This window comes from Centropristis striata, chromosome 8 (assembly GCF_030273125.1).
Source record: "Centropristis striata isolate RG_2023a ecotype Rhode Island chromosome 8, C.striata_1.0, whole genome shotgun sequence".
NCBI classification, from domain to species: Eukaryota; Metazoa; Chordata; class Actinopteri; order Perciformes; family Serranidae; genus Centropristis; species Centropristis striata.
The window spans coordinates 22,806,465-22,834,370 of record NC_081524.1 but is presented as its reverse complement, the minus strand read 5'-3'; the positions used below and the strand labels follow the sequence as shown (position 1 = coordinate 22,834,370).

The window sequence follows — 27,906 nt, the reverse complement described above, 5'->3', positions numbered from 1 at the left end:
TGAAGAATGACAAGACACAGTGGGAAGACAAAGAGTAGACTGTTAGTGTTTGAGGAGATGTTTCAGTGAGACTGAAGCCAGAGAGTGAGTAACTGACTAAACATCATTTTTCAGTTACAGTAAACTGAGGTTACTGTGTTTGTCTTGCAGAGTCTTTGTTTCATTCATTACTTGTCCCGAGCTTTCATCTTCTGCAAACTGCAGTTTTTAAGAGTCTATATATACCTGACTCCACAGATAGGTCGCATACTGAGACATGTGACCCCAGACATAACCCCTCGTAGTTGCCTGCACTACTGTTGATGTGGGAAATGAAGCTTTGTCAACTGTTAAACACACTTAAAATCACAATTGAGCACCACTGCTGCTACTTGTTAAAGCTGCTGTACCTCCACTGTATCGCTGTCTCAGAGGACTCTGATTCCAATTATCTGGAATATGTGTGTGTGTGTATGTGTGTGTGTGTGTGTGTGCGAGAGAGAGAGACCACAGAGTTTATTTGAGCAGAGGACCACTGTACAGGATCAGGTTCTTACCACAGCTGCAGTGATGTCAGACGTGTGTGTGTATGATTTAGTGTGTATATGTGTGAAAGCAAAAATGTTTCATTCTTTGTGTGCGTGTGTGTCTTTTTATCATTTCCTCTGTGATACACACAGTCACAGCACAGCCCAGTCTACAACAAATCATATTCATATGCAGCCATTCTGTATTGGTGATTTGCATTCAACAGCCCCACTTAGAGCCAGAAAGTCCAGGTGTGGACTTCTGGATAAATTTTATCCTTTGACACACGTCTCTGTCTTACAATATGTTATTAATCTGATATTTCTATTGTGCAATAATAACCGAGATCTTTTCTTCAACTTGACCAAACCCCAATAATGCTTTCGCATTGACATAATACTTACATTTCCCAAATCAATACAATATTGAGACAATAATAAGCTAACAGTCAAACACAAGTATCAAGTCTTTAGAAGTGCCGGTACCCTTATATATTTCCACACTGATGCAACTATATACAACTACTATGCAGCTATCTGCAATAAAGTTAGGTGAATCGGTGCATTAAGTTGGAAAGTTAGATTTCTCCACTGGATTTTGGATTATTGCAGAAATGAAAAACAATAATTTTTGGACATTTCACATGTTGTTCAGCAAGATAATATTCACAAATGAACACCACTTCTATGATTTTTGTAGAATAAATGCAATCTCCAGAAGCAACAATCAAACGTTACAAAATAAAGATCAAAATGACAGTCGCATGACTTCAGCGTCACCACCCGAGTTGTTGATGTTTAATGTCCCCCACAACCTCTGCAGTGGCATTTAGCCGCTTGTTCATAACAATCTTTTTTAAGTCATGTAAAAAAATCACTAGTCGGATATCAACCATCGTATTTTATGTCGTAGAATAAAACATAAAAAAATCTGTGACAGTCACAGACATTACTTCAGGCATCTTACCAAAGATCCATGAAAAAAAACATTGCCTTTGAGATGAGGACTGGAACTAGAACTAGAAACTAGAACTGGAAATGAAAAATCGCTCACTCATTTCCAGGTTTAAGGACTCATTCCTGCAGCACTCTGTCAGCTTTGCGTATAATTTTGAGCATTATGAATAACTGTTTGCTTGACAAGGTTATACAATTATTTTTGTTTTGATATGGAGATACATTTTTTTAATTGGGTGTCTGATACAACTGTGATTTTATTTTAAAAAGTGTGTGAACTGATATGCTTTCTGAATGTACTCTAAAGTTCTCCTTTCTTTTCCATCTTTCTGTTTCACACACTTTCATTTTAACAGTTTATGTGTTGCCAATAATGTATTTGGCTGATGCATATGAACATAATTTGCAGTTGAGAGTGAGAGACAAAAAAACACTCTACTGTATGTGTGTGTGTGTGTGTGTGTGTGTGTGTGTGTGTGTGTGTGTGTGTGTGTGTGTGTGTGTGTGTGTGTGTGTAATACTGCAGGGCCTCTAAGCCCACTATAGATTACAGGACATCCTATTCTGTATCAAAGCACACAAACCCAGACGGACTAAAACAAACACTGGCTGACGACTACGAACACTACTGCCGAAATACATGTGTGACTGTGTATCTGTGAGTGTGTGTGTGTGTGTGTGTGTGTGTGTGTGTGTGTCTGTGTGTTGCTGCCCTGAAACATGCAAGTCAATGGGCTTCCATACGCATGTATGTGTTTATGCGAAACAGATGATATTTCTGTGTAAACTGCACAGAGTATAAAAGGATATGAATGGATATTTACTTATTCCATACAGTTAGGAAGTGTGTATGTGTGTACAAGTGTGTGTGTTTGTGTGTGCACATGTATGTGTGTACAGACTCTTGCCAAGTATCACGTTACAGGAACATAAACAGTAGGCAGCGGTCTCTTCCTGTATATACAGTGGTGTGTGTGTAGGTGTGTGTGTTGGAATGTGTAGTTTTGATTATGTGTGTGTAAGAGAGTACTGAAGTGTATGGTCAGAAATACAGCAAATGATGCACATATAAGTGTCTTTTTAATAAAGAGTGTGTATGTGTGTTTCTACTTGCTCTATTCTATTATTGTCTATTCCAGCACTACAAACCAAACACTTACCTTTGGGATTAAGCTCTGCAGAGAGGAAGAGGAGAAGAGTTAAAAGTTAGAAAAGAAAATGCAGACAGATCACAGGGACAGAAAAAGAAAAAAGGTGTCCCCCCCTCCTCTATCTAGTTTTATTCAGTGCAGACCAGTAACAAATGAGCGCTGGAATAACTGGGCTCTACTGTTCAGAGAGGAGGGGATTCCCTGAGAAAAACTTCTCCTTCTCCTTGCATATGGATATACACAAACTTAAAAACACACTCGCTTGGTGTGCTTGGTTTGCCATCCCACACAGTTGGAAAGTACCGCTGGAGGAGAGCGCGGCCATCCCGACTGAGCCAAACCGATCTTGAATATGATAAGATGTCCACATCCAAAATTAAACATCTGCTCGTCCAGGGGTTAGTATGAAAAGTGCTCTGACAGAATTCAGAGAAAAAGACGTTTGAAGAAGATCTACGGTTATAAAATAGAGTTAAAAGGAGAGATGGTAGCTAAATTGAAAGCCAATCATCCTCTACATGTATACATTGTTTATTTCATCACCCTATGTATATATGCACATATTTCTTTATTGTTTATTTGGGCACTTTTCCTTTAAATTATTGCTCAGTTTATTCTGTGTTTAACTGTTTGTCTTTTTTCTATTTAAGTACCTCTGAGAGAATTTTAAAGCTAGACTAATATTCCTTACATGTAGCACACATACTTGGCAAATAAAACAGATACTGATTGGGAAAAAAATTATAATACTTTGACAATGAACATTGTCCACTGGTAATTAGCCATTAGAAAACTGTGTGCCCACCACTACAATAAGGAAGCTGAATCAGAAGGTGCTCCCAAATGCAACGGACAAAATAAAATGCCATTCTATCAAAATGCACATTGACAGATAAATAATTTATATTATTTAGATAATATTCAAGCTATTTATGTTGTAGACAGTTTACAGGTGGTAAAACTGAAATGCCATATATTTTGAGTCACTCAACACAAAAACACTACCTGTGCCATTGTGAAAATTTAAAAACTGCATAGGAAGTTGGAAGCAGCATTAATCTAATTACCAGATTCTCACCTTTATTTAGTCAGAGTAGGTTCACACACAGTCACACTCACTGCCCAGCATACCCCCACAGTGTTATCTGATGGCCACTCAGCAGCTCTACTGGAGGCTCCAGAGCCCTTTTAAATCAATTTGACTCAATAACGTCACATAAAGGTGTTTAATATATGCAGTATGTGTATGACACTTATCTTAGTTAGACCATCGATGGAAAAACCTCATCATATGCTAGAATCAAGCTAATACGCCTACACAGGTGTGTAGCACTCACTTGGACAATGCAAATGCACTCTGAGAGCACAGACCTCCCCCAAGATCATCGCCTCTCTCGCAATGGTAACAAGAATGTAAAAATATTTGTGTATCCGCCTGTGATTTGGATCAGCTCGACAATTTAATGGGTTCTTTCTTGGCCCACGCTACAATCGTCCACCAAGTTTCATGAAAACCGGCCCAGTAGTTTTTCTGTAATCCTGCTGACAAACAGATGAACTGAAACCATAACCTCCTTAAATATGAGACATCTATGGAGGCTTTTGTGTGTATGCAGTTTTACAATCCTTTCACATGGAAGGAAACAATTAAAATCCTCTTTTGTCTCCTATCCTGGAGGATTTTTAGCAATCTGCCAAACTAAGCAGCAACGTTTACAAAAGGGCAGAAAAGTAACGCTGAACTATGAAAATAAGAGTCAGGTTGCGAAACAGAATTTTTCTTTACGAAGGTAGAGCATCTTTTATCCCTGCTCCCCGCTGCCAGATTTTCCCAGCTGCGGTGGGATTTAAACAGCCAGACTCCTGCTTCTCTAACCTTTAGGCCGCAGCAATAGAAATCTGGCAGATTAAGCTCTGATTTGATTGGTTGAAGAGGATTTCCTGTGAAGGTGAATGAGAAGCAGATGGCAGGTTGCAGGCCAATGAAAAGGCACCGAGGTGCTGAGTCAGAAAGTTCACGTTATTAAACCTGATGAAAGTCACGCTTCCTTACTGCTGCATCTCTTTCCTGTATTAACTCTGCATTCATCTCTCTCGCTCATTATTCTGCCTTTTATTTAAATATTCTGATATATATATATTCTTATTACATTCAATTAAATAAACACAGAGGATCTAAAAATAATCCATCTCCCAATCCAACATCACAAACCACAAACCTTTCTAATTATAATGGGTTTCTGTTTAAGAAATAACATATATAATATTCTTTGGCATAGGATAACATTAAAGAAATGATCAAACCAAAGTGACACACTGGGACTTTGATGTCTTTACCCAGCTCTGATAAATACATAATCAATACCACACGGTTTCTAAAAATGTTCGTATTAAGCCGTATTATCTAATCCTAAAACACACATTAACTTCTGTCATTACTTTGTCTCAACCTCTTCTTACCACTCTGTGCTGCCAAAGAAAAGAAAGAAAAAGCAGAATTTGAGGGGAGAAAATGAGAAAGAAAAAAGAAAAAAGGCTAGAACAACACAAAGAGGAAGGTAGAGAAAGAAAGAAAAAAGAACTAAAAGCATCAATGTTGAGTGAAAGCTGCAGTTAAACGTAAAGGACATGTCAAATGGAGCAAGGAGCCACTTGCAACACACACACACACACACACACACACACAGACACACACAGACACACACAGACACACACATACACACACATACACACACGGTAGCCACTGCTGGCCTGCTGCCAGCCAGTGTTCAATCAGTCTTTCCTGTTCTAAAATCTCCTGTAACGGCTGAGAAATTAGACTGGCTGAAATGAGTGAAACTCTGGATCCATTAGCTGGTGTGGTAGGAGAAAAAAAGTCAACTTGAGTGTTTCATGACTGCAAGCCTTTATTATATCAATAATAACAGACGGTTGAGAAGGTGTTCTTGGCTATAATTAAATACAGAAAAACCAAAGTGCTCTATTTTTTTGTTTCTTAGAAATAAAATATCTCAGCATTTAAAATATCCCTCCATGCCTTTTCCCAGACCCCTTTTATTGAATTGCTGTTTTATTTTTAAACCCACACTTTTGCTGGGTTTTCTACCAATACAGCCAACAGTGTGGTTAGGTTGTGAGACCTTCTCACAGATGTTCTGAGTTGGAGTCCCTTTGCCATCATGCTGAAGTGTCACTGAAATCACTTGAGGCTGTTCTGTAACTAATCCTCTGATCCTCCTTTGGTATCATCTAATCTTCTCAATCCCAGTAAAGAATGTCTTAAAATAGTGCTGTCAAAATAAAGCTTGTCATTTTTGCGGTTACTTTGAAATATTTAATGCATCAAAAAAATAATAATAATGCAGTTGATGCAAAATAAAAGTTCTGGGTTTTATACTTACAGTAAAGATATTATTTGACAATAGAATACGTACGACAACTATGCGTTATAATAAGGTGTGGTTTTAAAAAAAATGATTAAAGTGCAATCAATATTTTTTTTTAATCTTTTAAAATATTATTACGAGTTACCAACAAACTTTTAGTTCAAACTAGTATGCAAACATAACAATTAGTAGATAAAAACGAGCTCTCCGGTAGTTTCATTCCTGCTGTCCAACAAAGGGAGCCGGTTTGAGAAGTTCACTTCTACACAAAAGTACAAAAATGTATCTTTAATACTCCATATTAAAAATAAAAAAAATCAAGACAACTTACACTGAAGTCCAAAGTGAAATTGCCTCATCAGAAAAACAGAGATGTTAAAGGGATCCATTACTACATTAAGGAAGCAATTTAAATTGTGGATAAAAATGAAATACGTCACTAACAAAGAAAAGTTAGTAACAGAAAACCCCTAACATAACCCTATTTGCATTTACACACAGATCTGCATCAAAATATATATGTATGAGGAAAATATTGGCCAGATGTTGTTACAAACAAGTGCAGCAGTTCATTAGAAAAAAAGATAAAATTAAGTCCTGTTAAAAATCCGTGGGCCTAAAACGATTCACTTGTTCCTTGGCCAGCAGCCAAACTCTCCACCAAATCTGTTACTAAATCTTTGTTATACAGTGCAAACAAACAATAAGGCCTGAGAACATGATCTGCTTGGCAGAGGTAACTAGCAACACCAACAACTTGAACTGGCATGCAAAAGTGCCTTGGAAATGGATTACAGACCTGGTCGTTAAACAAGGAAGGACCTAACAAAAATACTGCAGCCTCCTGGAGACATCAACATGTGGAGATGCCGGTCACTCTGGCAAGCTCAATAAAACAGGAGAAAACAATAAAGACTGCCAACTAGCTCCCTAGGTTTCCACATGAACTGGCTTAGCAAGCAATGAATCATGGCTGGCCGTGTTTTATGGAAATTATCCGCACAGTCGCAACTTATCTTTGACAGCTCGGATGAAAATGCCCATTGTGTGTGAGCTAACAATGCACTGTAAATGCCAACTTGACCACTTGATCCCTCTGAAGTGTGTTTGTGTAAAGCTCATTGTCAGGGTGTTAGGAAAATCACATAGGGGCACTAATGAAATTCTTTCTAGATTGTAATGAGTGTAGCCTCCTTTGAAGGGCTTAAGGAGTCAACAGTCTTCTTAAATGTCAAAGCCTTTGTAGAGCTTAAAGACGGGCACGGTAGCCACTGGGTGGGACGCTGTTATGTGGGGCGGGTGGTGTTAAAGCGTAATCATCACCCCTGGGTGGGAGCACAGAAAGAAAGAAAGAGATAGAGACAAAGTGATGCATTCCTCCCATACCGGGAGAGCATTTAGAGGATGAGAGGAGACAAGGCATTAATGTAGATTAGCACTGCAGGAACACACAACTGCACACACATGCTCTTAAGATGACCACTTTGCAGCTCACCACCAGAGTTTAGAGCAGATACATGATGGTTGGGAGAAAATATAGACAAAAAACAGCCGACGGGCGTGCTGTTTAAGGTGAGATATGAAATACGATCCAGGAAGTCCAAGCTGAGTAAAAGCGTTTAAAGACTTATCAGATGCCCAAAACACTGCTAAACAGTTTGTAGCTCTCACAGGCAGGGTTTCACCACTCTGGGAAGTCACACAGTGGCAACTTTTCAATGTCTTGTTGCAGCAATTACATGAGAAATATCCTCATCCAAAACCTTTGGGATGAACAGCACTGACTTCAAGCTTTCAGTGTTGGTTATCATTAACCCCCTGAAACCCACAACTCGCAGGTGGATTTGAAAGGCATATTTTCTTCAAAATTAAGCCATCAGAGCCAGAAACTGTAAAACAGATATTGTCTTCAGATTTTCTTTTTAAAATTTTGCCAGAAAAAAATAAAAATAAAATAATAATGCTGCACTCATCGGCACAACTGCAAAACCTTGAGTGGCTCCGCTGAGACCAATATTGGTAACACAACAAGTATACTGAAAATGTGTAAATATACAGTACTGGCAGGTGTGGAAAAATGCCTAGAAGATTTGATGCTGGTTTGAAGGCAAATGGTGGTCACACCAAATATTGATTTGATTAAGATTTTTCTTCTGTTCACACACTTTGCATTTTGTTAATTGAAAGATTTAAAAAAATGTCATTAAAAAAAATATCAAAGAAATGTAACTTTCTTTTTCATATAATGTATGGCAATTTAACTGTTTTGTACTGTACAAAATACATTTTTGAGGTTTTTATATATTGCAGTGAAAAACGAGGCCAGAGTTAATAAAATGTGGCAGGAGCAAAAAACACACTGAAAACTGCTCAGGGTTCAGAAGGTTAATGCTCTCCTTGGTCTAAAATACCTTCCCTCATTTCTTTCGACCTTTTTCAAAGTCTTTTCTCCCTTTCTTCTTCTCCATCCGGATATAATTCACCTCCTTACCTCCTTCCCCTCGTCTAACTCCGAGCCTACCTCACCTCTGCTCTCTTTTTTCCATCTTTGCGTGCCTCTTCTTGCTCCAACTTTTAATAAACCTCTTCCAATTCTACCTCCAGTCCAACAGGTTCCTTCCAAAACACGAGATCAGCCCCCTACACACTCCACCCCAGCTGCTTGGCTTCCAACGCCTGTTGAAATACTCCTTATTTTAGGCTATTTTTAGCATCACAATAAAGCTTAAGAAAAAAGAAACACTTCCCCAATATTTCCAGACATTTCACATTAAATGTGCTTCTGGGGAGGGAAACTGTTCCACCAGCAGAGACCTGCCAAAGCAAATGTAATCCAAAGGAAACAATAGCATGAAAACACAGATTTTTTTTCACAAGCTGCTTTTTGAACGAACGCTGAAATCAGTATTTAAGAAAAAAAAAAGGACGTCTGTGACATTTGAAATAAAGAGTGGTTTTGTTGGTTTGCAGGGGAAAGTAATATCTTCCAGAATTATTACAGGGTCTGGAAACAGACGCCTGGAGGGAGCAGGGGGATGAACTGGGCCTGTCTGGAAAGGGCCCAGATGTCCTTACGTCAAGTCAGCGCTCTGTTAGCAGCTGGTGTTCAGCACCATTACTGAACACTGGATGTGATGTTTGAGACTTCAGACTGTCGTGTTTTTTGCTCTTATTACATTTTACTCACTGTGGTTTTTTATTTCACTGCAATCTATCTATAAGTCCTGCACGTCTATGGAGCACAATCGTGGCTAGAAGCGAGAACAACTCAAAAATGTCAAGAATAACACAGTTATAAAGAAATAAATCATAAAAAAAGAAAGAGTGCAAAATTAATTTATAAAATGTAATTTATTTATACAACACATTTCCAAGTGCCCAAAGGTGCCATGAATATTGGGTAAACATATTGTGTCTCCACATATTTTACATATTGAACTATATATTCTAAGCAATTCTAAAGTCACCAAACCAGATCCCTTCCTCCCCCGGCTGCGCCTAGAGACCCTGTCCATGAAGACCACAAACAGAATCGGAGACAAGGGGCAACCCTGGCGGAGGCCAACACCCACTGGGAACGTGTTTGACGTTGTGCTGAGTATGCGGACACAGCTCTCACTTTGGTTACATAGGGACCGGATAGCTCGTAGCAACGAACCCGGTACCCCATATTCCCGCAGTACCCCCCACAAGACTCCCCGAGGGACACGGTTTTAAGCCTTTTCCAAGTTCACAAAACACATGTAGAGTGGATGAGCAAACTCCCATGACCCCTTGAAGAGCTGGTCGGTTGTTCCACGGCCAGGACGGAAGCCGCATTGTTCTTCCTGAATCTGAGGTTCGACAATCAGCCGGAGCCTCCTTTCTCTGCTTTTTGCAGATGATGTGGTTCTTTTGGCTTCATCAGACCGGGACCTCAAGCACTCATTGGGGCAGTTTGCAGCCGAGTGCGAAGTGGTTGGGATGCGTGTCGGCACCTCCAAGTCTGACGCCATCTCTCTGCCGGAAAAGGGTGGACTGCCCCCTCTGGGTGGGGAGAGAGGTACTGCCTCAAGCGAAGGAGTTCAAGTATCTCAGGGTCTTGTTCACGAGTGAGGGTAGAACGGAGCATGAGATGGACAGGCGGTTTGGTGCAGTGTCAGCAGTCATGCAGGCGCTGTACCGGACCGTCGTGGTGAAGAAGGAGCTTAGCCGGTCATGTGGTCATGAGCTTTCTATAGCGAGCGAAAGAACAAGATCGCAGATACAAGCGGCTGAAATGAGTTTCCTCCGTAGGGTGGCTGGGCTCAGCCTTAGAGATAGGGTGAGGAGCTCAGACATCCGGAGGGAGCTCAGAATATAGCTGCTGCTCCTTCACGTCAAAAGGAGCCAGCTGAGGAGGCGCCTCCCGTTAGAGGTGTTCCAGGCATGTCCAACTGGTAGGAGGCCCCAGAGAAGACCCAGAACACGCTGGGGGGATTATATCTCTCACCTGGCCTGGGAACGCCTCAGGGTCCCCCATGAGGAGCTGCCCCCACAACCCGGCCTCGGATAAGCAGACAAGAATGGATGGATGGATAGATGGAACTATATATTTACATTTTTGCAAGCTCTACTTACAACCTCTCCTGTCCTCTCCTCTCTGTTCTGTGTAAACAGCCTGCTGTTCTGTCTGATTTTCAGTGAATATTTGTCATGTGACCGTTCGTCTCAGCAGAATCAATCATGGCTTCACAGTGTCACAGGTAAGCAGAGAATTTAATGTTTTTAACAGGGTCTGGTTATTACAAATGGGTTTTTTTGGCCACACTTTAAATATGACATGTTGCTTCGGTTTGGTTACTTTTTCAAACAGAAAGGTTTGTAACCTATGACCTGTTCAAGGATCATTGGAAGGTTCAAATTACTGTAACAAAGTCTTGGCTTTAATGTAAACACTTGTTTTGAATTCTACCTTTTTGCCAGCTTTTAACTTAATTATGTTAAATTTCATTGCAGTCTTACAACTAATGAATCAGATTTGCCGTAGTGCCATGTCAGGTGTTGAATGTATGGAGAACAGCATCACTCAGCATCATTCTCAACGCTACAAGTGAACACTCAACACTGCTACAGCCAAACAAGCTGAGAGCTGAGTTTGATTGATTTATTCTGTGTTAAACAGAAAGTCATTATTACCAGTGTTTCTGGAAAACCCATCTGTCATAATGTTTTTCTTGTTAAAATAAAAGTTTTGATTGGAACTAAACAAGCACACATGAGGCAAAGCAGAGAACTGTGTGTGTGTGTGTGTGTGTGTCTGTATCTGTGTCTGTGTGTTTGTCTGTGTCTTTGGATGCATCCCCTTGCATACAGGCAGGCATGCATTGGGCTGCTTTTTCATTTTATTTCATTTTTCTTTTCTTTTCTTTTCTTTTCTTTTCTTTCCATATTACATGTTTATTGTTCTATGTTTGTTTTATTCATCATTGTATTTCTACGTCACACAGCTGTGCTATATTTTATTGAATCTTGAATGCATATTTTTGTAACAAATGGTGGACCTCTCACTTTTTCTCACTCAATATTGCATTGTATTTTTGTACTTTGATGTGTACTTGCCCAATAAAAATTAGGTCACAAAAAAAAGAAAACCATGGAAAATGTCTAGATATCAGCTCTGAAATTAAACTCTTATGAGCTATTTTTGTTGCTATCATTATATTTGTCCAAACAAATGAACCTTTAGTTGTACCAGACATTGAAATTAACAAGAAAGCAAGGAGAAAACAAGGGTGGTCTAATAATGTTTTCCATGACTGTAGATATGCAATATGTACAATGCTGCAAGCATTTTCTAGGCTATTTATATTTATTCTAATACTTTTGAATATGTACACACAGTATATTGATGTGTTTACCTGTTGGTGAGCTGTAGGACACGGTGATGTCTCCGGTCAGGTCAGCAGCGGGGTATCGGCCATTGAGGAAAGCTGAAAACGCCACAACCGTAGAGGAGCCAACACCTGAAGAGCGAGAGCAAAGATACGTTCACATTAACATGGAAATCTGTCTGCAATTCAGTCTAATCTCTCATGTCATAGTTCTGCCAAAACTTGAAATGTATTCCTGAAAAAGAGAAAAAAACATCTGGTACAGCACTTATTGTAATTTAAACTCATAGTACTTATAGTAATATCCTTTTTCTTATATTTTTGGGAGCATATTATAACTTTATTGTACATTTGACAGTAGAGAAATGAGAGGGGAGGAGAGTTGTATTTCTTTTTTTTTTTTTACTTTTTACCTGGTCAAAATTCTTATTCTGGATTAACCATTACATGGTTGATTATTAACATCCCTGTTTGGAAATGTTGGTTACAGTTCTTAAATTAAATGAGAATTTTGTAGAAAAATTAAGTTATCAAAAGACAGTTGTTACTGGTACAGTAACTTAGTGTATGCTTGTACCCAGTTGAAATTGACATTGCAACATTTTAGGACTTTTAGGTGAGAAATGGTGTCAAAGGCTGCTAAAAACAATAAAAAATAAACAACAATATTAAACCATAAAATAAATAAAAATAATCTGTCATTCCTGGAGTGAACCAGCTGGCGAATTGTGATGTTCCAGGGCTGAATACTAAATAGGAACTCCACCAATTACACTCATGAAATTTAGTTTATTTAACACAAGGAGTACTTCTTGTCTTGTGAAACAGTTCAACTTTTCTGAAAAGTTTGAAAAAATTACTATAAGACCTCAGCCTGGGCTTGAGATTTAATATAATTCAAGAACAGCCAAAGTTACCTACTGGATGTGTGGCGTTTGAAAGGAATGAATTAGAAGGAACGGGGATAATCTAATCAATGACAATTGAGTTGCATTATGGGAAATGTAGGATCCACTGTTTTAGGAGCTTGAGCCTTGCCAGACAAGGGACTACAAGTCACGATATTCATCTCTCCCAACTGTCTGGAACTGAAATAGGAAATTACTTGAGTACTCCTTCAGGTAATTTGTGTTATTACAAATGTTAATGTCATTTTGAGGTTTTCAGAAGTTCCAGCTTTACTTTTCTCTGCCTCTCTTTAAAAAAAAGACGATGAACGATGGATAAGGAAACAAGGTAGCCAACGGAACACACACACACAAACTTAAAGAGTCAGCATTTTCAAGGTGCAGACACGACAGGATACAGCAAACCCAAGACTAACCAGACCTCTTAATGTACACACACACACGCTAAACATCTGCAGGCAAGGTGAGGACAGAGGATTAACAACAGTAACCAGGACTTTAACTTGCATCCAAGTGCACGCACACACACAACACTGAATTTTTATGTAGCATGAGAGAGGGGTGATGACTTGTACCTTCCCTTCAAATACCCCAAAACCAACAGAGAGAGATGGAGAGAGAGACAGAGAGCAAACACGCCGGAGAGGAAAAGCAGGGATCAAATACAGACGGAGAGGAAAGGATATATTACAGCTAATGGCTTCATGCAGTCACACACACACACACACGGGGCGGTGTGGTGGTGTAATGGGGCGTGATGTTCCTGAGCTCGGCCTGTTACAGGTGACTGAACCCCAAGTATGTGTGTATGTGTGTGTGTGTCTCCTAATGGATAAAGTGTATGTGTAACGAATGAAAGTGAGGAGACAGTGTGTGTGTGTGTGTGTGTGTGTGTTTGGAAGTATTTCTGACTGTATAACATCTTGTTTTTCTAAATTTGTTTATTAAAAAGGAGCAAATTTGCTGACCTCACACACACACACACACACACACACACACACACACAGACACAGACACAGACACAGACACAGACACACACACACACACGAAGGTTAGACAAGGCCTCTCGAGTTGAAGTAGACAGAGCAGGAGGAGACGAGATGGATGAGAGGAGATGAAAGGAGAGACGACGACACCTCCCCTCCGACAGACAGAAGAGAAGATTAACGATAAAAAGCAGACAGAGACTTTCTCCACACTCTGTCAGACGCCCTGACAGCGTGACCTCCTCTCTACGTTCTTGTCTGCTCTTCCACAATCTTCTCCCATCTCCAGCATCTATCCCTCCTTTTTTCACTCCTTCCTGTGACGCATCTCTCATTCTCTTTATCTTTTTCTTTCTATATTACCACCAGAGTCCAGCTGATGCAGGGATTTTTAAGGGAGGCAGTGAAATCAATACTGAGGGATGAAAAAATGTGAGCTGCCGATATTCAGATACTGGTTTTAACATGTTTAACAAGTTACCCTCAAGAGAACCCGAAGGAGATGAGAAGAGCATTTATTTCTGTATGTTAAATATGAAGCTATAACCGGGACTTCTTCTATTCATCCACCTCTTTCCTCTCAACTCACGATGGAGTTCTCCCATTTTTGTTCTACCTCCTTTTCATTCCCCCTTTGTCCTCTCCTTACTCCTTGCTCTCGCTCTTCTCCCTCTCTCCCACCCTCTCATCCTGTCTGTCAGCAGCAGGCTTTTAACCTGCCTGACCCTGAGGTCAAACTGGTCAGACTGGTTTAAGTGCTTTAAGTGTTCCCAGGCCCATTAAGACCAACAAACAACACCAAAGAAGACACAAAGTAATCCCTCCCTCCTTTCTATCCATCTCTGTCTCTTTTCTCTTCAGCTTGTCATCATATATTCAGGCACATCTGGACAGGTCACGGGGCTGCCGTGGGCGTTGGACCTGTGAGCTCCAGGTAACATGTACGTCTGTGTGACCCGGAGGTCCGACCCAGTGAGACTCTTCAGACTGGTCCCAGTGTTCTCAGGCACATTAACCCATTAACACCACTGCCAACGAAAACAAACTCCACAAAGGGGGCTGAAATCCCCATTTCACTACCTCTCTGTTGCTACCTTCCTTTTTCCCTTTTTCTCCATCTGAACTTTCTTCTCACCCTCATCACTTCTGTTTTTCTAACTTTTTGTCACCTTTTCATTGCTTCTACCCCTTCTTTATCCTCAAGTTTATCCCTCTATTTCCTCTACAGAGAAGGAAGGATGCCTATTCTCCTTCAAAACCTAATTCTGACTCACTTATCAATATTTCCTCTATTTCCTTAACAGTTTTCAGCTGCTCCTCTTCTTCCACCACCGTTCTTCCTCTCCATCACCTCCTCCTTCTATTTATACTTTGTGTGTACGTTAATTAACAAAGATATTGCGGATCTTGGTGGTAGTAGCAAATATTCAAACGAGAACTTTGAAGGCCGAAGTGGAGAAGGGTTCCATGTGAACAGCAGTTGAACATTGAATTAAAAGGTATATGACGTAAATATAACTCAGCATGTTGTTAGGAGTTTAATTTTGGGACTAAAGAAAGAAAATAGTTGCAAAAAAGCTCTGTTAGTTTTCCACTTTTTTTCTTCTTATTGTTTGTACACAGTCTGTTGCTGGCCTTCCTTCTCTGCCCCCTTCATTGGTCATGTTTTACACTGCAACTTGCAGACACATCAGCATCATTTCTGAGGATGTGGTTATGGTAATGCAGGTTAGTTATGATGCACAAGCAACTGCATGCTTCTGCCCAAGAATATAGGCACTACCATCCTTTGCAACTTAACTGCTTTCTGTCATTTTGTTCCTTTTTCTACTCCCTCCGTGTTTTCTTAGTCCCTCCTATATAAATTGTATAATTTTCCCGTTCATTTATACAACAGGTGTAACACAATTTATTGAATAAGATGTTTAAAAACTTTATTAAAAATATTTTCTAATGGCAATGCAAGGATTTATAAAAGCAATATTGTCCTATTTCAAGTTATTATTGTCTGGTCTGGTGCATGCGCAGTTGAAAATAGATCAGAGAGGCGCAAAAATTGCATTTTTCATTTAAATTAGAGTACAAAGAGCAGAGTTTGATCCTAGAGGTTGCCCTGAGAATCATCTTTTGATTCTATCCTTTTCTGTGAAGGTGTGAAGAAGAAAAAAACTGCTCTGTAACGTGAGTGAGTGTGTGTAGAGAGCGGCGCTGGAGCTATCCTCAGGTTATAGTACTTGACAGCTCAGGTTAAACCAAGTACTGACTGTTTGGAAGAGGTGAGAGGTCAAGAGGGGTGGAGATGGGGATCTATACCGCACAAGGAGATGGGAAAGGGGAATGTGTGTGCGTGTGGGTGGGTGACCTTTCCTCGCCATGTGCAAATAATATAAAAAAGCAAAACATTGAGAGGAAAACAAATCTGGATGGTAAATTTGTTCTGAGACATTCCTGGTCTGCTACTGCTTCACCTGTGTGTGTGTGTGTGTGTGTGTGTGTGTGTGTGTGTGTATGTAATAATCAGGCATCTTGTCAGGTCCAGAGGCAAACAAGAGAATCTGAGGTGACCATCGGTACGGTGTTAAACATTGACCTCTGACCTCTACCGGTCAGGATCGGGTCGGATCGCTGCTGAGGGTCTGAGCTTAAACACAACGAACCTGATCCTCTCAACTCACTTCTGAATTCAAAACAAGCATTAAGTTTTGAATTCACAAGTTTCTTTGCTGGATTTAAATGTTTTGGTTAGAGCTCCATATGGTGCAGAATGATGAGGATGATAGTTTTGGCAACATGAAGGTGGAAAATCAAGCACAGAGAAGTTCACACAAATGGCTTCAATAGCTCCAATTCTGAAGAAATGTGATGTTGAAAAATGGTTTGTGCACATGAAGTTACTGCACAACCCAGATTTCAAGAAAGGAAAACTTTATAAACAGAGTGCAAGTATTTGCATATCCTTTGCAACCTCAGTAAATACAGTACAAAGACAAGATATTTAACGTTCACACTGGGAAACTTTTGCAGTAAATATAGAATGATTTGATGCATTCTGGTGTTTGTTTTTTTAAAATTGTGGTGCATTTATTCTTGTTCAGATGTACAAATAAAAATGTATTATACATGCAAACTGATAAACTGCACATGCAACTATTATCTGCACATGTAATACATGTATAAACACATAAACCTTCTTTCTGTAATGTTGAATCAATTTAATATGCTTGCACAGCAACTTACTCCACCTATGAAGCAGTAAAATGCATGCACCATATGTAATGTATTTGCACATATCCATTTAAATTTCTTTACTAGACATACAAAATAATATTTGGAGATTGTACCAATTTACTCTGCATATGCAGCATAACTGCAACTTTCTTCACAAGAAGAAATAACGCAACAATGGACTATATTGATATAAACAGAATTTTTTTTCTATATCTTGTTTATAATATACCGCCCAGGCCTAGCGGGAGTGTGAACGTGTGTGATGAAGGAGAGGAGGAGTGCTGAGAGAAGAAACGGATGGGAAGTATGAAGAGTGGGGATGAGGAGAAGGAAAAGAAATGCGGAAAGAGAAGGAAGCAGAGGGGAACTAGAAACGGAAGAAATAAAGACATCGGGGGACAGCATGACGAATGAAAAAGAGGAAGCGGAGAAAAGATGGAAAGAGGAAGCGGTAGAAACGGGGAGGGAGAAAGTGAGAGTGGGGAAAGAGGGAGAGAACAAAGGAGGCAGTGTGTGGTGAACAGGGGATTGCGTCGCCATCTGAGACGAATAAAAACTGGAATAACAATAAAAGTCGGAAGGCGCTACCTCCCCTCCTCCTCCTCCTCCTAACACACTGAACAGCATGTGCACACACAAAAACATGCATCACCACTTTTATTGTCCTTTGTTTTTCTGTAAAGCAATTTGTGACAAATCCTTTCAAAAAGGTCGGGAAATAAACTTGGGTTTACATTCGCACTTAAACTGAACACACACACACACACACATACCACTCGCACACAAAGACAAGTGTGGACGCACACAGAGCCAGAGAATCAAAGACACATGGGACAGCAAACACTCACTATTCTATTCAAAGGGGAGATGAATCTTGTCATCATCATGTAGTTTGATGAGTGTTTACATCTGTTCAAGTGTGTGTGTAAAGGTACATACGTGTGGTGCAAAGTAAGAAGGAGAAACGAGCAGGTGAGAGAAAGGGAAAGTGTGATAGATAAAGTGATGATGAGAAACAGACAGGGGAGGTGTTGCAGCAGCAGTGTTATTGTTATTAGTGTTGCTAGTGTTTCTCTAAATTGTAGCCACATTTTCCTATAACACCCGCTGCTTTGTCACAGCTACTTGCATCTGTTCTTTTTCTTTGGTTTTGTTTATATTATGCAAAAAAAAAAAAAAAAGGTTCAAATGAGTCATCAAATGACATCAGAATAAAACCAGAATTACGGCCTCACTGCTGTATGTCTTCACCAGCCAGCCAAGTTGCAGTTTGCATCCATGTCTGTCCAGACTCATAATTATGGGAACAGGAATTTAATAAAAGGTATTCAGTGTTTTCTTTTTTGGCAGAAAAGTGAATGCTTCATACACTGCAGCAAAGACCAATACAGTCACCACAGTTTCACCCAAGATTAGTGTCACCAATTCAGTATCTGACCAAGTGTCTCCGCTTCAGTTTATGAGTTATGGCATGGAGTAATGGCCAGAAATGTGCTTTTGCAGAACATTATAATGTCAAAGTGATTTGGGTAAAGTTTTACGTCATTAGCGTAGGAACCGTTGAGTTACACTGAGCCCAAAGCATGTTTTGTGAGGTCACAATGACTTTGACCTTAAACCATCAAAATCTGATCAGTTAATCCTTGAGTTGCAGTGGATGTTCATGTCGAATTTCAAAGACAAAGACAAAGACATTTCCTCAAAATGATCCTGAAATATTATATTCACAAGAATGGAAGAGGTATTGCATAAAAAACATAATCAAAATTGTGAAACAGAAACAAAAGAGAATTTCACTGCGATCTTCATTCTTTAAGTTTTAATAAATTCAAGTCCTATGTATTTTTTTATTTATGTAGCAACATTTACCTATTTTACACCAGGGCTTTCATTGTGTTTTAAGCAAAATACAAACATAATTGAAACGCTTCTTCTCAGCCTGGTCACAATCTGGCATCCCCTTAAATTCAAACTTGGTTTATAATGATTATATTAAACAATAGTGTTTTTGATGTTGCACATAAAGATAGTGAACCCATTTTTAAATGGGGGGGATGTGGGGCTATTAGCACCTTAACTGTGACATTAAGATTAATTAAACATTTCTTGTATTTTTATTGGTGCGTGACTCACATCTATGTACATTCTGTACGAACATACAGTTCACACCGGGCAGTGTTCCATCTAAAGCTCAGCCACTTCCCCTGCAATCCATAAAGAGGGGTGCAATTTTCTGGACCAAATCACAGAGTAAACTCTGACTGTGTGACTGGGATCCAGCTCCTCTGAGCCAAGTCCCAGCATTCATTAAACTCACGGAGCCTCCATTAATTTATTTTTTCCTAATTTTCCAGGACCGTAACGGATGTGAAACACTCTGTTCGGGCCAAATCTGACTACTGAGGGTCGGCCACGGTGGTCCTCAGGGTTGAGCCAGGCCATTCTGGGCCAAAGCAGGCCAGAGAGGGGTCACTTAGGTAGGACAGGGGGAGAAGAGAGAGGTGAAAGAGAGAAAAAAGAAAGACAGAAAATGTGTGCGTGTGTATGTGTGTGTGTTCAGTTGCTCTCATGTTTCACAGTAGAGAGCTGTTGATTGACTAGTGGAAGCCAGCGCCAGATTTCTGTGTGCAGGAAGACAAAAGAGCATCACACACACACACACACACACACACACACACACAGACAGACAGACAGACAGACAGACAGACAGACAGACAGACAGTTCCAGACATACGTACCTAAGTCATATAAATACTTTCACATGCATATCTATGGATACATATGTATAAACACACATGCATGTGTCAACCCAATGTACCATTTAAATATAGACATGCACACACTTGGAGTGGTGTATGTGTGTGTGTGTGTGTGTGTGTGTGTGTCTGCCTGCCTGAGAGAGGCTTCTGAATCTGACCCGTTTGACCGCTACCTAAACTCCTGTAAACAAAGCGTCTCTTTAGTGGTGTAAACGTGACGGCGGAGTGAGTCACGGCCTCTGATCTTCCACATAAACAGTGAAACGTTGAGAGCTGCTGCCAGGAGAAGAAAAACTCTGCAGTACCAAACCAACCCAACGAATCCAGAAGCCTTTTCCCCCATCCCTCGTTGGCATCTTTTTCACTGAATTTACTTTTGATTAAGTTTGAGTTTTTGTTGGCAGACTTCTCATTGTCTATTCAGACAAGGAAGCTATCACCGCTCATACAAATTACTTCCCAAATCAAGTCCTTTCAGCTTGCAGTTCATGTTACATGAGGAGAGGTGGGTGGTAGGAAATGAGAAATGAGTCATTTATTATCTCCAACCACTAAAGCAGTCTGTTAATTGGTTGAAAAGTAAACTCATATACACATAATAACATTTAAGTTACAATCTTGAAGATCTCTTTTTTTGTTATCTTGTGTGGTACTTGCAGGCTTTTGGATCTTACTTCTACTTGTTTTTGAGGTAAATAGTTCTTCGCAATGCTATTATAGACTGGAAAAGTGAGTTGAAGAGCTAGTCTGTTGTGGTAGCTCCGCCTACCCTCTTTGGTGGACCAATGGGTGACAGAAAACAATTACTAACTGCACCACTTGTGATTTTTCCCAGAAATGTCACCACAGACACCCAGTTTGTTTAGTAGATAGTGACTTATCAGACAATTATTTAAATGAAAATCTTCAAGAATATAACTTTAAAAGTTTCTAAAAACATATAATCTCACATTAATGTTTACTAGTGAACAGCAATGTTCCCTTGGCATCACGTTGGAAACTTAAATGTGACAACAACAAAAAAACATACACTAGAAAATAATTGTTCTTCTCTATGTATAAAATGCCTTCATTTAAAAAAAAAGTAAAATGTTCACTGATGGAAATCAGCTTATTTAGATTTATGGAGGCTACTTTGTGTTTCAGTTGTTGTCAGACTTTGGCTGGAAGTGTATTAAATACAACACTATATCATTGCGTGTAACGATTTTTCTTTTCATCTGCCTGTTCTGCCGTCACAGCAGTACTTTCCCTGTCTCATGTCAGCACATGCCTGCATGTAAAAAGCCAATTACAAACCCAGTGATATGTACAGTGTATATGTCCATCTCCATGTTAATTAATAATACAAATAAGGGTTCTAACGCTATAAAAAATGTTTAATTTGAACATAATAACATGTTTGGTAAAAATGTATGCCAGAAAATAGTCAGTTTTATGAAAATATACATGGTCATTGACATATTAAAGCAAAGAAGTAAAATAAAAACCATGTGCATTAAAAAAATATGCCAAAATATGAAATGTAAGTCATAAAAATAAAATATGTGATCAATATAAATGGAGGAAACTGACACGAGAATTTACAGGATATATACTGCGTGTTGTGCAAAAAAGCGCATCATGTTTGAATTAACAGTTGCAGAGGTCACATACAGTATACGTACATATAAGAATGCACTGTGGTAAAATGCATTACATTTCTGCATAGACGCATCATGAATCATGGGAGAGCAGTGGTCAGTTTGATTCAGGGCTCACAATAAATGGATGGTGTTCCAACCGCCTGAGAATGCTGCTCACATCTTGAAATCATAAATTCACAATCCATACTCGTCTCTCTCAAAAAACTTAGCCACTACTCCTCTCTGATGGATGATGGTTTCAGCAAATGTCGTGAACAGTTTGGAGAAAAAAAATGACATTTTCCTGGAGTTGATCCAGCTTCTGTGCCTTTTGTACATGACTTCAAACAATGAGTGTCAACACCACCAACTCAATGTTAGTGTAACCTGTAGAATTTCATTTGACATATGACCTGATACTGACTAATCTCCAGCGGAATTTATATCCTCATAGTGGTATTTCGGTTAACTACATTATTATAAAAACATCTTGATTAAAGCTACAATTTCAACTCTGAAAATAGGGTTTTATATGTTTTTATGTATATACATATATATATATATATGTATATATATATATATATGTGTGTGTGTGTGTGTGTGTGTGTGTGTGTGTGTGTGTGTGTGTATATATATATATATTTTCTGCATTAGTGTCATAACTACCTGACGTTATTCCTTTTCCTTATGCAGCAGCACATCAAAAGGAGGCACTCAATTAGCGCAAGAAGATATAAAACAATAAAGCCTCCACTAGATGCACATACATTTCCATACATTTGTGCATTTGGTACAAACGTCTCTAACTTCCATGAACTGATTGCTGGTAAAGACTGCTGGATATTAAGATGATTTTAACCTTCACTGTGCAGGGCGTGGACCCTTTGGAGCTCACTGCAACTCCCTGAATGCAAAACATGACCACAGAGTCCAAATTGGACGGCAACTTTCATACATCAAGCCTCCATCAAGTTTGAAAACACCCTCAGCTGAGTTTGTTTTGCCGGATAAGAACAAAGGCATTTGAAATCTGGTGGACATGCACTTCAGCCCAGAAAATTACTTCAGGAAAAGGCGACAAAAGGCAATGGGCTTTCTGTAACATGGAGACAAATGTCAACATCTGGCAGCTTGGAAAGCCGAGCATAACAAAACTACAAAAACAAAAGTCTGGACAAATGTTCGCACTCTTCGTAGTAATACATTCTCAACTGAAAACTACAGAAGAGAGAAGCAAGAACAGCAAGTTCAAAGGACTGAATCTTAAGGGGAATTTGCAACTTGATTTCTTTCCAAGTCGAGGTTTGCTTATAATTTGGTGACTTAAAGCAATAAATGCAACAAAGAAAACTTATTTGAGTGTGATTCAGACTACAGAAAGCTAACTGGAGGTGTGATCTAGCACAACCAGTGTTCCATATGTACACCAACAGGCAGAGCAAGGCACCAACACCGCCAGGGTTACAGGTTCAACTCCCAATGGGGCCTCACATTTTTAAAACATGTGCACTCATGGTACTGTAGGGAGCCTCTGATAAAAGCCTCCCCCAACGTGGTTTACATTACACACTCTGTAAATTTATGCTTGCACGTCAACATGAACACAAGAGGTGGAAAGAGTCAAACGGAGGAAACAGAGGACGTCAAAGTGAATGGCGAGTGCTGTGTTACAGGATGGGTGATGTTCTTTTAATGAGCCGACAGCAGATACGAGTGTTTGAGGTTAGGAGGTCATGTGTACGGAGTGTCTGGGTGACAAAGATCAAAGTTACCGCCATCTGATTGAGGTGACCGAGTCTCCCCAACAGCTAGACGACAGAACACACAGTGGAAAGGGCTGATAAGGGCTGAACAAATACACGCCAACACACACCTCTCACTCAATTAGTCACTCCCTGTGTGTGTGTGTGTGTGTGTGTGTGTGTGTGTGTGTGTGTGTGTGTGTGTGTGTGTGTGTGTGTGTAGGTGCCTTAAGCTGCATTCTACTGGAAATTCCAGCAGGGGATGCTGACCTGCAGAAGCATTTCTGTCCATTCATTTCAATACAAAATGAGAAAACTTCTCACTTGATTTATTACCTCAGAATTTTTTAGGGCAACATTATGGTCTCAATCACTAGTTAAAAAAAAAAAAAAAAAAAAAAAAAAAATATATATATATATATATATATATATATATATACATATGTATATGAAACGATACAGTACTGAAACGATACATTACACAAGTGCTATGAGTAGCACACATTAAATGCGATATATATCCATTATATTGGGGTGGCAGCATAAATCACACAGATAGATATCTCAAAATTTGGACTTATAAAAGAGAAATACCATTAAAGATATTTGGTAAATTTGTATTTTTTTAATCTGAGTGAGTTTACCTGTAATCAGTGGAAGCAGTGTAGAAGAAGTAACTAATAGTTCACCAGAGTAAGTCCAAAATGTTGCATACAGTATTGATGCAAACTGATAAATAAATGTCAAACTTTAGTCAGCTAAATGTAAAAATTGAACAGTTAGGTGGGGAAAACAAATAGGAACAACCAATCACTACACTACCCAATTATTTATAGAGAGGACAAAAATTAAAAAAAACATCTATCCATGGTAATGGAGACTAAATACACACAAGCACAGCCACAAACACACAAAGTAAAGCTGTTATAGACTGACCCATTGGCTCCAGGACAAACTGGTCCTGAGTGACGGCCAGAGGAGGCTGAACGCCGATGGTCAGCTTGGAGGACTGCACAACACAACGGGCCTTCACCTTCACCTGGAGACAGAAAGACAGATTTCAGGAGTGAGATGGGGAGAGAATAAGGAGGGGAGAACAGGTCAAGATGTGTCTAGCACACAAAAACAAAGCAGATAAAATGTCGGGGAAGAAAATTAAAGAAGGGGACAAGATGAAACAAGAGATGACTCAATGATGACAGCAGTGTGATGTCACTGATGTGCGACCAAAGCTCACCTGTATGGTTACTGAAGGGACAGGCAGACCATCGATATCTTGGATTAGAGCTTGCTGTAGACAAGACAAGGGAAATGGTGAGTCTTTGTGTGTGCACATGTAGATGTAAATGTGTAAATGTGTGAATGTGTAAATGTGTGTTTACCGATGGGCTGTCCATGCTGGAGGACACAGACGCTGCAACAATCAGGTCCTCCTCAGCATCAGTTTTGGGCAGGATGTCTGAAATAATAACAGGAGCGTTTTGTCCCAAAAAAAGTAAGATGATACTCTGAGACATTGCTTTGGGGTCTGGTCTGGACATTTGTGATTATTTATTATTATTCTTTATTCTCCTACCCTGAGTCCTGGTGGCCTCTCTGATGAACCTCTGCAGCTTCTTCATCTCAGCATCCACCTGCTCATAGTCGGCCTCCCTGGCGTCCACCTTGGGTGTGGAGAAGAAGGAGGGGTCAGTGCCCATGTAGGAGCACAGGAGGTGACCGTCAGAGCTCAGGCTGATCACGACTCCTTTAAGATCCCTGAGGTGAGGAGAGGAGAGGAGAGGAGAGGAGAGGAGAGGAGAGGAGAGGAGAGGAGAGGAGAGGAGAGGAGAGGAGAGGAGAGGAGATAACAGTGACATGGAAAACTGGTTTGATTTATGCTTTAAGGAAACAAAATGAAAAGGTTATTATTGGTTTGTGATATGGAATGAGATGGAAAGAGGGAGACTTATAGGAAATGCTGTGTGATGCAATAATGTATTTTAACTGTGTGTGTGTGTGTGTGTGTGTGTGTGTGTGTGTGTGTGTGTGTGTGATAACTGGTTGCAGATGTGTTGAAGTTCCAGTCCAGTGAGGCACTAACACACACACACATAGTTCAGGTCTAGAGCAGCAGCCGGCTCCACACCTGCATGAGAGGGTGTCTAAGGGGGCATAAAACTTTCAATTTAACTGCTGCGGAAACACACACACACACACACACACACACACACACACACACACACACACACACACACACACACACACACACACACACACACACACACACACACACACACACACACACACACACACACACACACACACACACACACACACACACACACACACACACACACACACACACACACAGGCCTCATTTACACTTGTCATTTCAAGTGTCTCGTATCCGGATAAAATCCAGATGAGATTTACACTTAGCCTCATACATCCGTCTCATCATGCTGCTGCATGATTGGGTTTAAGGCTCATTGAGTCCCTTCAGATCTCTTTTTTTATTTTGGAACATTAATTTATGCGTCCGGTTCTGATTTTCCACGGGCCTGTTTCAGATTGGGTCCAAATTTGGACTTGTGAAGACGTCTAGTTTGTGAGGACAGTTTGGAAAGCCAGAGAGAGCCTGATCATTTAATCTGAGGCTTGGCAGAATTAAGTAATAAAATTCAATACTGCCTTGAAAAACACAAAGCAGAGACTCCTGCAGCACTGCTATAAATCACAGACATTCACAGTGAGCTGTAGGGGTGTTTGTGTGTGTTTATTTTGTGTGTATTGATATGTGTGTGTGTGTGTGTGTGTGTGTCCTCTCCCACACTCTTTTGCATCATACTCCCGACACACTGAACAAGACGATGACTATCAAGTGCTTTAAAACAACACAGCCTCAAACTAAACCAAACAGCTACCCAGACACACACTATCTCATGCATCTAAAGCACACACACACAGCGACCACATCATTTTTCAGCCATGTTTGTATTTTGCGTTGTAATTGTATCAAATTGCGTGTGATTGGAGTTGCTTTGAAAAACACAACTGATTGGCTACAGCTGGCCCCTCCCTGCGCTGCTCTGATTGGCCAGCTGGAAGAAATTGTCAGATCATTTCCTGTCGCAGTTTCACAGGCTGATAAACACAACAAAAACACTTGCTATGTGTGTGTATTTATCTGTTTTGTGTACATGTACACAAGTCAGTGGGTTCAAGGTCATTTTGGAGGATATAAACATAATAAAAACACATTTTTGAGTGGAGAACGACTATTATTCTACGTAGAAACTCAAGAGTCAACTGGTCATTTATGAACTTTTGTTAACTATGTTGTTTTATGTCTTCAAGTGAGACACATCATTCAGTCATACAGTTCCTAAAAAAATTGCCTTGGTTCTACTGTGTTGGAATCTAACTCTCAGTAGGAATCTAAGAGTTATTTGAGAGAAAACTCCGACATCGGATGTTGTGATTTGCTGGAGTTCGTACTCACGGAAAGTTGGCAACGCGAACAGCCACGGGCACGAAGGAGAGCTGGGCCGCCCACTTCAGAGTCACGTCCTGGTAAATCAGCAGCATGTTGGTGTGGTTGCCCAGCAACAGGTTGGTCGTGCCATCTGTCACTAAACGAGACAAGAGAACCAAATTTTGCTATTCAGAAGAACAGAGCCCTATCACATCAGCTGTTCCTGGCCGGATATGTTTACGATGACACTTGTTACACCTAATTAATTTTCTCAAGAAAAGTGACCAACAATGAACTCAACAGTAAAGAAAGCCATGAGGACAAGTGACAGACTCACATTACTAAAACCACAGAATGAATGCCAAGATGTGATACAACAATGTGGTCCTGATGTAAAGTTCAAACCCATTTCTTGACTTTCCGTATGTTAAGCAGAGAGCTTTCATGACCTCTTCCTTCCTGCTTGTTTAATGTCACTTGTCAGTCTGGATTTGACTTTGCTAAGGCTGTACAGAACCAATGCGACAGAAGTGGACTACCACAACGTTAGCTTGCCCCAGAGCAGTTCAGTTAATTCTCCTTAGTAACTTAGTAAATAACCACTAAATTGGTGATGCAACTTGTTTGTTTTTTTTTCACTTCTTTTCCTCCTTTCACTTACATTTGAAGTATGCAAATGTAAGTGTGGTGTTGGATTTATCACAGACGCTGAGGAGCTCTGTAAGAAGGATTATTGAAAAACTGCTAGCCCAATTTTTGTAAAAGTTGGTGAAAGGTTGTACCATGGGCCGAGGAAGACTACATTTCGAGTGGATCCAAATCATGGAGTGGATTAACAAATTATTTTTCACTTTAATTTACATTCTGAGATAGATTATTTGTGCTGCATTCTTGTGGTGTTGGAATATTTGGAAAAATTAGTTCCATGAGTTCCATTTCATGGTCCGTTTCCTTCGCAAATACTGGAAATAACTATCAACATCTGGTTTTAACAATTTGAGCATTAAGTTGGGACCATCTGAGGAGCATCTAAATGCACCATGGGCCTTGGCATATACTTTGGAGTTGGTTTGTGATATCTTTTGCATACGTATGTGCAGGGGAGGGTGATCCACAAAATTGAAATTGACCAAAAAAAATTATTCCTCTGAACCTGTGGTAATTTCATTAAAGTCATAAAATAATAAATGATTGATCACAAAAAACAGTGAGGTTTAAAATCTGCTTAATATTTACTAGAAGTACCACAACATAAACATATCTTTGCTGTGATGATTTAACTTGGCGTCTTACAGCTAAAAGCCAGCTTCCGTTTCAGAGCAGCACAAATTCAATGGTTTTGTCTCTGA

General features: G+C 39.9%; 1 protein-coding gene across 1 annotated transcript in view; it reads right to left on the bottom strand.

The window, feature by feature from the left end:
* Positions 1-27,906, bottom strand: part of bbs9 (Bardet-Biedl syndrome 9) — a 110,883-nt gene that overhangs the window by 55,169 nt on the left and 27,808 nt on the right. The window contains exons 9-14 of the mRNA XM_059338322.1: positions 26,585-26,714; positions 24,677-24,858; positions 24,483-24,559; positions 24,338-24,391; positions 24,037-24,139; positions 11,880-11,984 (exon numbers count right to left, since the gene is read on the bottom strand). Coding sequence (XP_059194305.1) covers positions 11,880-11,984; positions 24,037-24,139; positions 24,338-24,391; positions 24,483-24,559; positions 24,677-24,858; positions 26,585-26,714 — 651 coding nt within the window. The remainder of the gene's footprint in view (positions 1-11,879; positions 11,985-24,036; positions 24,140-24,337; positions 24,392-24,482; positions 24,560-24,676; positions 24,859-26,584; positions 26,715-27,906) is intronic.